Genomic DNA, 15,377 nt, shown 5'->3' with positions numbered 1-15,377 from the left:
GAGGATGTGGCTCAGTCTGTGAACTTTGTCAAGAGTAGTTAGACTGCCGACTGGAGATGCCAGCAGCACCTGGAGCGATACACAGATGTGTTCCTGTTTCCTTCAATAGTAGCCTGTTGCAGCTCAGACCTGTCTTCCTGCCTTCATCTGCAGCAGAGCGAACCTCTCTGCGCTGGCTGCAGAAGCTCTTTGGGAAGTTCTGCATGGACTGGAAAGCCATTAACAGGGTTGTCATGCACGTGCCGGCGCTGAGTCACCCATCCTGTGGAAACTCCTCCTGTGTCTGTGTCAAGAGTGACGGCTGAAAAAGACGAGCTGAATGTTGACCTCGTCTCTCGCAGCAGCGATTTTCAGCGAGAGACGAGCTTTAGATGCTTCACTTTTTAAAGTAATAATCTGCCCCTTTTGCAGATTTCTATTCGAAATTCCTGACTCTATACAACGACACAACAACTCTCATGTTTAATTAGTCCAAAACTAATACCAATAAGGTTTTAGACAAGACCCTATAACGCTATTAGACTGGAATTAAGGGTTACCATGTGTCTTTTGTTTTGCTGATTGCATTCGCAAAAAAAACATTTCTGTTTGTCCTGAACACCCTGAGTCGCCTGCATGTTGCAATTAGCACAGCGGGAAAATGCGATACAATCAGTGTCTCTATTCAAACCTTTACAATTGTGACGGAGGAGAAGAAAACATTGTTTTTTTGTCCCAGTTAAGGCCATGTTAAAATAGCTCAAAATATGCGTCCCGTAACAACAGCGACTGAGGCTATTTCTGCCTTTTCAGGCTTTATCAAACTCCTCATGAACAGCTTTGAACAAGTGTGTTAATCTTGAACAATGGGGTTTTCCATGACTCAAGCAGCTAAAAATAATAATAAAAAAGTATATCTGCACACAATCTGTGTGTGTGTGTGTGTGTGTGTGTGTGTGTGTGTGTGTGTGTGTGTGTGTGTGTGTGTTGCTTTTGATATCAGTACATGTGAGGTCATTTTCTTAAGGGGAAAGGCCAGTGGATAAAAGCTGCAAAAGGAGGAAGCACCTGTTCTTTCTCATTCAACACACACACACACACACACACACACACACACTGTGCAGCACATTCTATAGTTAAAACAAGGTTAAGAGTCTAAAGCTATGCTAGCAGATCTGTGAGGCTGTGCTTTGTGTTTGGCCTCTAGCTTGTTTTCGGACTTTTTACTCCCACCTGCCACATCTTTTGTTTCATGAAACGCTGCGGAGACTTTATTGCACTCTTCATTAAAGATGAATTTGCACATATTCGAACATACTCACCACAGCATGGTGCCAGGGATGAAGAGCAAACACTCACCGGGGGTGCAGTCACAGAGAGCTATTGCTGAAATTCACTCTGTTTTTACCACTTACCACAGCGGTGTTATTCATATAAAAGAGAATTTATCAGCAAACCTCAAAATGCAGCTTGCGGTTAATTTGCAAACATGTCACACTTTGAAAAAAAAGAAAAGAGTCCAGCTTTTCCGTTCCATCTGTTGCTGCCACAAGCGCAGTTCTGTTTAGGAAGCTTTCCTTTTTGTGGGAGAAATGTGTTAATGAGTGAATATTGAATATATTATTATATACAAGTTTAATAATCAAGATGTGACACTTCGCTGGCCACATTTATTTAACAACCAAAAGGCCCATTGAGTCATTCTAAAAAAAACACAATGATTTATCAGTGGGAAGTGGTACCGAAGACCCTCCGAGGCCGCTTTGTCTACTGCCGAATATTTGTTTATGTTCAATTACATTCATTGTGGAAAACAGGAAGGCTTTGCCTAATGAAGCCTCGATTCCTGTTGGGCTTCTGCTTAAATTAATCATAATAACGAGACAAAGAGGCAGCAGTCTCAGACAGGCTTCTTGTGGTTTGTGATGATGTTTGTGTGCGAGTAAGCGAGTGCGCGTGTTTGACTGTGTGCCCGTGCAATCCCTCTCGTCTTGTCGGCATCGACGTGGACAAAAAAAAAGCTATTGATTGCGGACACCTCCACCTGATGAATGTGGAGACGCACACACACAGACGCACACTTCCAGCATGATTACAAGCTTCTTGAAACAGTTGTGCAAGCTGTGATTACATGTGTGTGTATACAGTTAATATACATTTAAAGGAGACAGCAATTAAAGTCAGATTAGCCTCTGCTCCTATAGCTTCTGGCTCTCAGTGAGGAAATCATGCAGCAGATAGCATCTTTAATCCCAATAAGCTGAGACAGTTCTCTGTCCATATTCTGTGTAGCTTAATTGTGCAGGGCGGTGTTGTTTTAGCTCGGCCTACTTAACACTGTAACCAAGGTAAACACTACACTGGCTGTATAGGGTAAATAAACAGACTGTAAAAACATTGCAGGGGTAACATTCACGCACATACCATGATGGGAAAAATGTACTTTGCATTCAATCTGACTACTTTCAGTCATAGTAAAACTATCAAATGTAGTATTTGGTAGTAAAACATGATGCTATGATAGAATGAAGTTCAGACTAGGAAAGAAAATGCTCTCAAAACTAACAATATTGCATCTTGAGAATTTCCAGGTGACTTTAACCACGTTCCTGCTTGGTTTTTGTACAAGTACAAGTATCAGGGGATGACCAGCACCATTCTCAAGGAGCTTATCTCTTTGTAGAGCAGCACAGCAAATGGACAGCTGAGATGAAAACCAGAGTGACTGGGTCACCAGGAGGTTCAGAGAGAGAGAGAGGAAGTAGGCATACAGACGGCAACTGAAAGACAGGAGACAGATAACAGCGAGGCAGAGAGCAAACAGACAGATGGAAGAAGTGTAGATACAGTAGGTAAAGATTGACCGGCTCCTCTGAGAGCCTGTTAGGGAAAAGAGAAGGGAAATAATAAAATAAAGGCCAATTAGTGTTCAATCAGTTACTCTATTTAACCTGAGATGAAGTGAGAGACATTAATGGAAGCTGCATGTTGCCTCAGACCACTGACGGCACACAGTGCTGTAGCTCTTTAGAAGACGAGGAAGTTAGGAGGGCAAAGACACACGAGGAAAAAAGGAAAGGAAGGAAAATGAGCAGACTGAGGAGACAGCGGTGTTATTGAGGAAGACAGAATGAAAGGACAAACTATGAGCTCACCAATCTTCTTGCTGTTTTTGGGAAGAAGCTTGCTCTATTGTCCCACATATTTTCTGATAAATCTCATGTCTTTATTCTCTTTATCTCTGTCTTTATGGTCAGTACTGTAGCGTCACATCTACTTCTTGTCATTTTGATGTACAGTCTGCCACTGGAGGAACTTCCCAGCAAACCCAAACCACATTGTTTATCAAATATGAAATAGCAATAGCATATTAAGTTCAAGATTAAGACAAATTTCCAAATGTATTGCATGGTTGGAAATGATGAAGTGTGTTCAACGCACAGTACAAAAGCAATTTCTCTACCACCCGTAATATTTATTGCATCTCAGTCTCAATGGGTCACTGAATCAATGAAAATCAATCTACTCCAGAACGATCTCCTCCTTTCCGCCTCTGTGAGCACAAATGCACATGTAGGTCTTTGTGGTCTTTCATACTTCCGTTATAATGACCACGGGCTGAATACAAGCAGTATTCAGACTGGAACATCCAAATGTATGAATACCAAATGAGATCATTTTTACTATCTGCAGGCAAGACAGGAGAAAGCAAGACCTGCACCTAAAGCCTACACCAGTACACCTTCTGGATTCAAGTTTCTCTCTTACAGCGAACTAAGATAGGCTGACTCGGCTTGTTAACTCATCGTAACGTTTTTTTTCAGGACAGAAACAGAATAAAACTCACCAAACCGGTCTTAGTTTAGTCTTTCCACTGGTCCAACAATCAGCAAATCTGGTTTTGTCAAAATAAATCCTGTTAGCGGCTCTCGCATCTTCTTCAGAGTCAGGCCGATACATTTGCACAGAAATACTCAAAACCGCCCTGCTGGTCTTTTCCAGTTTATCTTCGGTTAATCATAAGAAGGTCTCCAGCACACCTCGATCCCAGTGAGGAGGAAAACCTTCATACAACCCACACGCGGCACGCTCTCTCTGGATTGTTGGGGACAGCGTCCAACTAAAACTGCCCACGCTGACATTCATCAGAGCAGAATGATTCTGTTTCTGTTGGCATCGGAGGGCAATCTGAGCAAAGGCAATGCAACTTTGTGTTTGTGTTCAGCAGCTCAGGCGCTAGAGGGTTCTCCCCGGCCGTATCCTGGAGTGGCCTCTCTCCGGCTGAATACAGCCGAATATCCCAGTAATAAAAAAAACACTGTTAAAATGCACTTAGTGTTCCACATTATTTCATGCATTTAGAAAAAAGATAGCGGTGTGTTCATCCCTCAAAAGCCTTTTAGCAGTTGTAGTAGTAGTAAATTGTACATAATGCCATATATTTAGCCAAAATAAGAAAGCAGACACTATAAAAATGCTTTTACTGGGACTGAAACGTAAATGGCAATCTTTAAAGCTGCTATAATCAATATTCTTTTGAATTAACAAAGGATCACTTAACGACCAGTATGTGGAAGGGGCTACCAGTAGTGACAGACCTATAGACAACCGTCACCTGAATCTGCAGCAATACAGCTATACAGCGTCTTTCCAGACCGTCCTGCTCCAAGAGACGTTCGTGTCTGTGCAAGCAATCGTTTTCATTGTGACCGGAGGAGAGGAGTCAGCCGTATAAAGATCGACAAAGTCTGCGTAGGGAGGAAGACTCTTACCCAGGAGAATGCTGTTCGTGTCCTGGGAGAGACCAAAAATCTCTGTTCATTTATTTCAACTTACGTAGCCTACTTAAGTTAATTTACATAATCTTCTTAACTTATGTCACAAGTTACATAACAAACATATTATTTCAACCAAGCGGCGAAATGAATCCAGCGTAGACGTGCCACGTGTACAGGCTGGTACAAAAAAAAGGTTTTGGTATGATTTGAACTCAAATCATGATCCTTTCCTAAACCTAACCAAGTAGATTTGTTTCAGTTTAAATACACAACGTTAACCACATGTGTTTAGAAAATATTCCTTTAAGAGATTTGGTATTGTACACACATTTGTACATATATGTCTGTGTGAGAGAGCGGTAAAAAGGCTGAGAACAAAGGATCCAGACGGAACAAGATGACAAGAGTAAAAGGTAATTTAGCGAGTGAAAAGAGCTACTAAGTGATGCTGGCTGTGATCCAGAGCTTTGGCCGGGAGTCAGGCCAGTTTAATAATCGCGTACAAACAGAGCAAGCTCATTGGAAATTGGCTGCGCAATACTCGTGTACAATAGAGCACACATACTGTACACAACTGTACATAAATAATTAAAACGGCCACTGATCATACATGGATGTGTCATACCGACACACATGTAATGCCACAGAGGCCCATGAACTATTTCAAAGTGAGTTTTTCTGCACTATTCATCCGAACTGCATTATTAAATATGTGTTTTTAGGTATTTTACAATGTTGTAAACATATTTTATTGTACTTAATTCGAGTAATTCCAAATTCATTCAAACTAAAGTCAAAAGAGTGTTTTTTCCCTGTGGACAAAGGCTATGTCTGGACCACTTGAACTGAATTTAATTCGTATCTAAAATAAAACTCAATTTACAAGAAAATTAGCCACAAATTCTCTTAAATCAATTGTACGTGCCACATAAGAACAAATCTGGTTCTTGCATGAGGTCCAATGTGAGTGAGTATTAAATGTAAGAAGCTACAATTCATCTGTAGCATTGAGCAGTGAGAGTGTAACTGCTCCTAGTCACACTTTAATAATAAATAAACCTGCCAGCCTGCATGATCTTGTTAGGACTTGTATATGTTGGCCTTGAGCTGAGGATATCTCATGTATGTGTGAGTGTAACTGTACATGTATGCCTGTGTAGCCAAAAGCAATATTTCCTTGTAAAAGGCCTGTAAAGTGTCATGATTCACTCCCAAAGTAGCTGTTGAATCTCTCTCACACTTCGGTGCTGATGAAACAGCACGAGAGCTACTCGCATATCTACGCCTCAGCTCAAGTAGATTTACAAGCAGTACAGCATGCAAACACACATGTTTGCACGTTATTTTGATGATATGTAAATACAAATGTGGGTATATGTATGTATAAATAGTATATACAGTATAGGGGGAAATAGTTAAAATCATTATTTATATAATCATGATTTGTTATATATGATACAATCTTTCCATGTACCTGCTCGACTGCAGAAGTATGGGGCTTTAAATACCCCCGGTTGGGAATCACGGGCACTGACTGTCCTTTATGTATCAACACTATTATGTTCAATCCATCCAGATAATTGCACTGATGCTGTTGTATTCATCATGTCAGTAGATGGATGCATGGATGATGGATGGGTGGATGGGTGGATGGATACCGCCAGTATCCATTTGAGGGAGATCGTCAACGTGGCTGTCGTCCCTCCTGGGCCCTGAGGTAAAAGCCATTTTACAGATTGTTTCCTAACAATCAGCAATCAAAGGAGGAAATGACACAGCTAGTATGTGGCTGATGAGGAGCGAGTAGGAGAGAGATCATTCAGCGACACGCTGTCTAAATATGGCACACCTAGTTGACATGCAGAGTTTATATGAAAATGACGGCACCCATTGCGATGGTATGAATATGAATTTTGTCCTTGTGTCTTCCTGTTCTCATCATGTGCCAGGGAGAGGTCAAGGGCAGCATAATGCTACCCAAGACAAGGACATCTGTAAATCAATCAGAATCTCTATTTCTTATTCCACACACACAGAGATCATTTTCATTCTGCTACAAACAAATGGAGAAGATTGAAACACTGATATTGGATTCCGTGTGTGCAGATCACAACATTCTTCTCTCCTCTCCCTCCATCTGCTCACATTTGATCTGGGGAGAAGTTTTAAACCGGCTCTGGTTCAGTAGGTGTTTGTGATGCGGCTGGCTGTTGCTCTTGGCAGCCAAACTACAAACAGCTATCAACAAATTAGCAGAGCTGTGTTTTCTCATCACACGGGACAGGACAGAAATGTCAGCTGTATCAACATCAAGCCTAATATGCAAAGCCAATTTAATTTCACACTCATTTCACTTTGATAGAACTGATTTGTCTCACCCACTCAGAAATGTATTCTGACAAAAAGCTCCTTTCCCCTCTGCCGCCTTCAGAACACAAATTCAGTCAAACCCAGCCAGTCAAGCCAAAGGTCTACAACATATTCAGAAGGCAAGGCAAGTTTATTTGTATAGCACATTTCAACAACAAGGCAATTCAAAGTGCTTCACTTCTAAATCAAAATTGAGTTAACCTTGTGTAAAACAAAGTTGTATTTCCAATAAAATATAGTGTCTGCTATGTGCTGGAAAACGTCTGCCCTTGTTAGGAGTCAGGATGACAGAGCATTCCCCCTGGAGAAAATAAACAGACTGAAAGAAGAGGCGGAATTCTGCTCTGAAGAGACGTGGACTGAGTTTTCTTACATGCCCGCAGGCTTTGGTGAGGAAAACACAGGACATTTGCATAATGGACATCATCTGTCTAGTTTGCAATTCTTATCGGCAATTGTTTTGGTTCAGAATTTCGAGCACAATTTGTTTGGAGAGCAAACAATACTTTCTCCTGAGTTATCTGTGAGCCACTAAAATGTTGCTACCTTTGCAAATCCAGCAGCTCATAAGAGAGAGTTTCTGACTGTGGACTCACCTTCCCTCTGATTTAAGTGTTGGGTCTGAAACTGTCACGGCTGGTTTGTTTTTCGTATATGTGACTGGATCCAGCTAGAACTGGGCTGATTCTGTTTGGCACACATGGTTGGTTGGAGACAAGTTAGTGACCGGCCTCAATAACATTTAATCCATTGACGACCTGAAGCGCCAGACTTTATATAGCCAAGAAACACTGCAAATGGATTGGCCTTTGAGGGGCTGGTGCCATGAGAAATGACCTTGTGTGTTCTTTTATTTCCAACAACAAGCCCTTTGAAATGATTGTTAATTCAGATTCACTGCCATAAAAAATAATACTGATGGTGAAAATGAGAATTAAAGATGACCTGATCATGGTTTGTGTGTGTGTGTGTGTGTGCAGGCTTTAGGTATGTGTGTGCATGCATGTCAACATGTATGCTTCTGAGTGTTTCTGTAGCACTCTCTCAGATTTAGATTTCTACATTCATTCATTACATACTCATGAAGTCACAGCCTGGGGATGACACTGTATGACACTGAGAGAGTGGATTGGGGGGCAGAGGCGCTGGCTGGACATTACACATTTTCAAAGATGTGATTGTGCACACATTCATAAGCTCAATAGTCATGTGTAATGTGTGAGTGGTGGGAAGCCATATAAGCCACACCGTTACTTATTAAAGAGCTCCATCTAATGGCCAACAGGTACAAATGTCATTAATTTACCTTGACCTGCGCTGAATATAAATCAGGTCTGTTTTCCTCTCAGACGCTGATAAAACAATTATTCTTTATTCAATAATCACACTGGGTTGTTTTTGTTTGGCCCTGGTTTGTTCCTAACGCGTTTAGTGAGTATTGTTTAAATTACTACCTGATGTCAGATGATTATGGATTCAAAATAAAGGCCACACATTTGTGGTGGGAATAGACAGTGAGGTTGCCTTGAAAAACAAGTATTTATATAAAGCAGATGCTACTACCACACAAGTATCAGAAGTCATTTGAGTCATTCAGCCACCACAACTTTCTCCCTACATGTACCACTTCACTTTTTACACCATTACTGTACTTCGACAAGCTAACTATTGCTAAATTAAGTAGCATATTACATTTTGGTGTAAATAGCCGAATAGCTGCCCTGTGACTATTCTCTGTTTATATAAATATCACAAGGTGTGAAACATATTGCTGCACAAGGGAATGAAACGGGTATTTGATCAACTTGACTGTGATTGTCAACAATCACTTTTTTTTAAATGTGATGATTTATCGCAGTAACAGACATACACACTCGGTTGCTAGGTAACCTCGTGAAATACTTCATGAGTCAACTCGTGTCAGCGAGTTGGAGAAATACCTTCAAGTACAGACGCATCATGAGGTAATACTGTTGTTTTCTTTTGTATTTGACTGTGAATGCAACATTTGAGTCAGGGTGACCTGTTACATCTCGCTATATTGAGTCAGGTTATTAAATACAGTGTGTAACCTGTGTTTTATTTGGTGTTATAGTTTCTTACGACGTCTTAGCATTCGCTAACGTTAGCTAGATTAATTCACAGAATTATTCTCTAAAACTATTTCTCCAGTTATTGCCACTTGGAGTTTTATTCCCTGAAAAACGATCATTACCGAAGGACCTCTGTGGCATATGAACCCATTTAACACTAAATGCATTATTGAATTATACGTCACAACAAACAGTAATGCATAGATCATATCTTGTCAATGCATTTCTTGGGTCCTATAAGAGTTTTTATTAGCATTTTAATGTTGTAGCGGATGAGGTGGGGCTCATTTTAATTACATTATATACTGTTGGGTAGATTAATCTGTAACAATAGATGTCATTTTATTAAAATGACCACGTTCTGTGATTTTAATTTGTGAGAAAACAACCAACTATAATTGTTAATAAATGCAGTGTAAGCAGTAGATTATTTCCCTAATATAGTGGAGTTGAAGTATGAAGTAGCAGAAGATGAAAATACTTCAGTAAAGTACGACTACACACCTCCAGATTGTACTTGAATACAGTACTTGAGTTACATTTCACCAACGGCAGTCAGAAAAACCGGGCTCCTCGCAAGGAACATCAGAGTTTTAGTAAAGTTACATGTCCTTCTCCCCTCCTCATCCTTTTCTCTCTTCTCATTTCTCAATATTGATCCAGCTCACAGGAAGAGGGTCCCCAGGAGCCGCAGCAGGAGACACTGCACACAGCAGCCAAAATAATTCAGAAGGCCTTTAGAAGTCATGTGGTGGGTGCTGCTGCTGCTGTGGACGCACATGCACGAATTAAAGCCAACAGGCATGAAATTCAAACTCTTTTGTCTTCCCAAACTGTAGATCAGAGAGGTCTTCAAGTATTTTAAGGAGCTCATCAGTCATTGCAACCAGCAGGATCCCCGAGCGATCCTAAAGGCTGTCAATCCTCGAGAGGTAACGGAAATAATGCTCTCTATTAAATGAAAACAACAAATAAAATAAATGGTGAGATTTGATTTTCCTGTGGCAGGCTAAGTTGCTGGACGATGCTGCTGGTGTGTTCATAAGATTTCGACTCGGAGGGGTAGGAGCTAAATAGGGAGATAGCGGTAAATCACTCAACAGCTTTGTGATTATGATAATGCACACGTTCTTACATCTTCCTTTTGCCTTCGCCTTCAGACTACCTATCCTCCCAACATCTATTACAAGATCATCACCCATCGATCCATCATAGACTTGTGTGCCAGCAGCCCAAAGGAGTACACCCAGCCAGGCCTTAAGATGCCTGTGCCACGGCAGACCAACAACGGCTGGCCTCTGATGCAGGAGGACCGATCACGAAGGTACCAGCGCATGGAGAACAACAGCTGGAGGCTCTTCTGTAGCAAGGTGAAAAACCTGTCAGAGTAAATGTTCTCTTCTGCCCGTTATTTGTACAAATATTGGTGCAGAAAGAAATATGCACTACCAATACAAGGTGTAATTTTGCCCTTTGTGGCAAGAGTCTGATGCAGCTACAACAGGCATTTTATGGCAGCTTTTGTCTTCTTGTCATAGTTTGGTGGAAATGTAGCTTTATGAAACATAATGCTCTCCCAAACTGTTTATTTAACAGAAAACAAAGCCAGATATTAATTATCTTGTCCGCCACTAAAAGCACATGTTGTATATGCTTCCTCTCCATCTCTCTGATAGGCGGTTCCCATAAGTAAGCCCAAAGAGATTGAGGCTAAAGAGAAAATGGATTTTCACTATTCCATGTTGCAGCGGCAGCAAAATCTCGACAAGTGGCAGAAGAAGAGGAAAATTGAATGGCTAAAGCAGATGTGAGTTTTATATATGTGTCTGTCAGTGAAATAAGTAGTCTGTTTCTGTTTATCCTTACAACTTCCATACATTTTAATCTCCTTTTGTGCTCTTTGTTCTTTTACAAAATTTGGAAATACACATCTGAGGCAGGGTCACGTGCAGTCTTGCGTATAAGTGTGTCGGTCCTCTCTTTGTTACATACAGGTACAACCAGCGCTGTCTGCAGACTGCCACACCGGTGGTCAATTCCGCCCAGGAAGTGATGGATGCCATTGAAGAGAGGGGACTTGATGAGATACAGGACCGGGAGCTGGATGAGCTGATGGCCTTGACCAACACTGTCAACTTCGAGGAGTAAGATCCACTCCTCACTGTCAGCTAGTAGACAGCGAACCTTTTGTGACGTTCTGATGCTTTCTGTTGAATAGACCGGTTTTAATTCAAACTGGGTCAATAAAATGTTGTATCTTTATCATTTAGTAATATATTTTGCTCTTTTGCCTGTGCAGGTACTTCCAGGAGTGGAGCTGTCTGGCCTGCAGTAACTCCTCTGAGCCAGGCAAAGGTGAACATTTGTAGTGATGGCAGCACATCTTTGCCGCAGCAATTGCTACTCATGGCTTTAAAGTATATGCTGTAATGCAATCTGCTGTTTAAATTGATTTCAAATCGTTTTTTGAAATAATAAAGTATGATCAGTGGGATTCTTTTATGGTGATGTGTGTTATTGCATTAGTTAAGTGGACTTTATTCAAATAATTATTTGTCATTAGAGTGAATGTGTATGTGAGATGAACTCCTGACCCAGAATCCACAAATCTATTATTCTACATCTAACGAGATCAAACTGATCTGACATCTGGTGCCCACATAATGTATTTATCGCAAGACCCATGGGTGTCATTTGAATGTTTTTAGCCAAAAAGATACATTTGAGTAAAGGCATCAACGTCTGTCCTGGAGTTTCATACATTCATGAGTGTAAAATGAATCTTCAAAAAGGCTTGTGTCCTTAAATGCCATACTTCCAGTGATGACAGAAAATGTAGACATTTGCAAACCACATGTTTGCGGAGTAAATTACTCATATCCAGTTTTCAGACATACATATCAAATCTACTGTGAAACAATAACTGCGTCTGAAGAAATAGGAGACATACTTTCCAACTATGATTGACTGTTCAATTTGTGTGACTCCCTGCTTTGAATGTTAGAGTGTATGCAGGAAAGAATTGAAATACAACGATCTGATGGATACATTTCACTGGTGCCTTCAGTATGTTTCTACTTTTCTGGCAATCATTTTATTTTGAATGAAGAATTGTATCTTTAAAAGGTTTGTGTCTTAATAGATTTTATTTTATGCCAAAGATTCTAGCGACATTTCCGAGATAAACTTGGAATACTTTACTCATATATATTTATATATTACATAGATTTTCACAATTTTCCCAAAACTTTAAATAATGTTTCTATTAAACATATATCATGTATGAGTCAATCTACACATATTTTATAAAGCATTAACAGTTTTGTAAAGTGTCTAGAACAGTTGATCCTTATTTACAAAACATGATGTCAATATAACTAGAAAAGAGGGGGCACCCGGATTTGAACCGGGGACCTCTTGATCTGCAGTCAAATGCTCTACCACTGAGCTATACCCCCTTGTCCAATGTTTGGTCATACAAAGTCAATATATTTCGTGTAATCATCCCAGAATGTATTATCGATATTTACTTTCCAGCTGTGTAAAAGTATACTGGAACAGTTACACATCCAAAAATAAACAAATCGGCTATGCAGACAGTGCACGGGTGCATAATACAACGGCCTTTTAAATAGCAAATTGTACACAACACCGTTTTCTACAGGATGTGACGCAGTGAAAACGCGACCCAACCGGATATTCAAGTGTTTCGAAAAGAAAGTAGAAGAGACGGAATCAAAATGGTATGATTGTAGTCTAATCTCATCTCATATAATATAATGTATTCTATCGTAACCATATCGATTACCATGATATTGTTTTCATAGTTATACACATATTTATTCCAACTGCTCGCATCTTTGTCACGTGTCACTGGATCCGCTGAAATCTCGTAACACTAGCGGTGAATTTGATTAGTCACTCAAGCTAATGCTAGCTAGCGCTGAGCTACGAGGCTCCTTAAACTGGCCGAAGGCGATTTTATCTTTTGATATTTGTAACTGAGGTATGAGAGCTTAATATTAACGGTTGTTAACGGTGAATTGTGTATCTTTGCTTGTTTGTTACAGAACACACGAGGACTTCGCTCTCAGCTGAAAGACAGTGTACCTGTGGCAGGCTTGTGTCCGCAGGGAGCTTATGGAGTACAGGACACTCTGCGGAGCGGGTGAGACAATATTATCATTTTATCCGTCAGTGTGTGTATATGCATGCTTTTAACAAATAAAGAACACCATACGTGTGGGCCCTGTGTACCTGGTTATCCATTGCATTTAGTATTTAGTGTCAGTATCGACGTTGAGACTCTAGAAACATCATTAACGTTACAGTTTGTCATCCAGATTTACTGTAAAATATCCTCCTAATCACGTTTCTTGATATTAATATCCGTGCCTATATAGTTATAAGTTTCATAAATTCATAGTTGGTCAGGTTATATTTTTGATATTATAGATATATATTATATACATGTATTGTATAATGTACTTAAAGCTTAAAGATCATCTTCTTCGATTTGTTTCTTTTGCTCCACAGCTTTACCAGCGTAAAAAATGAGCTTCTTCCGAGCCACCCGCTGGAGCTGTCAGAGAGAAATGTGAGTAATCTGAATTGTGAGAGGTTTAGATTAGATGTCCTCTCAGGACTGTGTGGTTGTGTACCGAGTCATTAAAAACTGCACGCTGTGGTCCTTTGTGACTTGTTGTAGTGGGTGGATCTCGTAACACTATGGATGGCTCGGTTACATTTAGGTGTTCCCTTCAGCGTTGCCAGTGTGCCAGCTAGGCCAACGTGATCTAATTCAGTAGCATTGTTATTTTATATGTTACCTTTATATCTACCTGTTTTCCCGACCCAACACTGGACAATGACAAGATGGCACTGACATCAACCAACACTAGGGATGAGTGTCGTTAGGATTTTGTCGTTACTAGTACTACTATCGTTACTGCTCATCGGTTCTGTTCATTATCGATACTCTTATTGGTTCTTTTTGATTATTTTGTGAGAAAAAAAAAGACAATGAATTAAAAAAAGAATCAACATTGCTTCATTATTCTGATGTAAACAAATCCTCCTAACGTGGGTCTGATCGGGGCCCGAGTATCTTTGATCGTAACGACACAACAGATAGCCTTGTTTTATTTGTAACAAGCCGATCAGTAGCAGTAAGAACAAGGGAAAGTCTAATGGTGGAAATGTGTCTTTCTTTCAATATATTTGTGTGTTTCTGTGGTGTGCAGTTCCAGCCAAACCAGGACAAGATGAACTTCTCTACACTCAGAAGCATCCAGGGCCTTCATGCTCCTCTGAAACTGCAGATGGAGTACAGGGCAGCTAGACAGGTAACACACGAGCTGCGCATCTCAGTAATCCACCTCACCAGTTCCTCCTTTGGCTCCTCTCCCTGTTTATTGTTTTTAAGTCACCTTTCTCTCTCTCTCTCTCTCTCTCCGTTACTCCCTCCTCCTTCCAGATCCAGCGCCTGCCGTTCTTACAGAGTTCAAACCTGTCTCTGGACATTCTGCGAGGCAACGACGAGTCCGTCGGCTTTGAGGACATCCTCAACGGTGAGAACGTCACCCCTTCACCGTCACACAACCATTCACACACAGCTTGTCTGAATATGACGTCTAACCACCTGATCTTATTCTGCAGATCCAGCCCAGAGTGAGATGATGGGCGAGCCGCACATGATGGTGGAATACAAACTGGGACTGCTGTGAAGGAAGATGGACGCACATGACGCACAGCTACACACACACACACACACACACGTAGATTTAGGTTCATTATTTGTCTGCATACATTTGTTTATCTGCTGTGTTAAAACAGTCATTCAGTGCTGTTTTTGTATGATTCCAATCCAGTTGGTATTTCTAATAAACTTCATGACCTTCCTCTAGAAGCTGGTCCATTTGACTAATTATTTAACTTGCAATACAAAAGTCATCAAATGATCTGAAATTGTGTGGTACAGCCAAAAGTGTTGATGAGGTCTGAGATGTTGTGTTGGATCTTCATACAACTGCTGTTCTTCACAGTTTTGGGTTATCTGTGAAGATGAATCGGTCATTTTAATAGCTTTCTGTTGTTTTAATGCTACATTGTAGCCGTTGTAGTAATTAGTTCCACTTTACTGATAACATGCTTTGAT

The 15,377-nt window shown here is 40.6% G+C and overlaps 2 protein-coding genes across 2 annotated transcripts; both read left to right on the top strand.

Annotated features, from left to right (window-relative positions):
* Positions 1-9,086: 9,086 nt before the first annotated feature.
* On the top strand, positions 9,087-11,589 carry LOC306712068 (protein MFI-like; the record flags this gene model as incomplete). The annotated part of the gene is given in 9 exon segments (XM_079181168.1): positions 9,087-9,091; positions 9,776-9,875; positions 9,879-9,971; positions 10,060-10,152; positions 10,229-10,282; positions 10,381-10,590; positions 10,897-11,027; positions 11,215-11,364; positions 11,520-11,589. Coding segments are annotated over 9 exon segments (906 nt in total).
* Positions 11,590-12,908: 1,319 nt separating this feature from the next.
* On the top strand, positions 12,909-15,116 carry pomp (proteasome maturation protein). The gene is made up of 6 exons (XM_079181177.1): positions 12,909-12,963; positions 13,291-13,388; positions 13,757-13,817; positions 14,464-14,565; positions 14,697-14,790; positions 14,879-15,116. Exons 1-6 carry the CDS (start codon positions 12,961-12,963, stop codon positions 14,944-14,946), a joined length of 426 nt encoding a protein of 141 aa, XP_079037303.1. The 5' UTR covers positions 12,909-12,960; the 3' UTR covers positions 14,947-15,116.
* The last annotated feature ends 261 nt before the right edge of the window (positions 15,117-15,377 follow it).

Source organism: Pholis gunnellus (assembly GCF_910591455.1).
Source record: "Pholis gunnellus genome assembly, chromosome: 20".
Classification (NCBI taxonomy): domain Eukaryota; kingdom Metazoa; phylum Chordata; class Actinopteri; order Perciformes; family Pholidae; genus Pholis; species Pholis gunnellus.
Note: the sequence above shows the minus strand (reverse complement) of the source record. Positions and strands in the feature narration are given on the sequence as shown.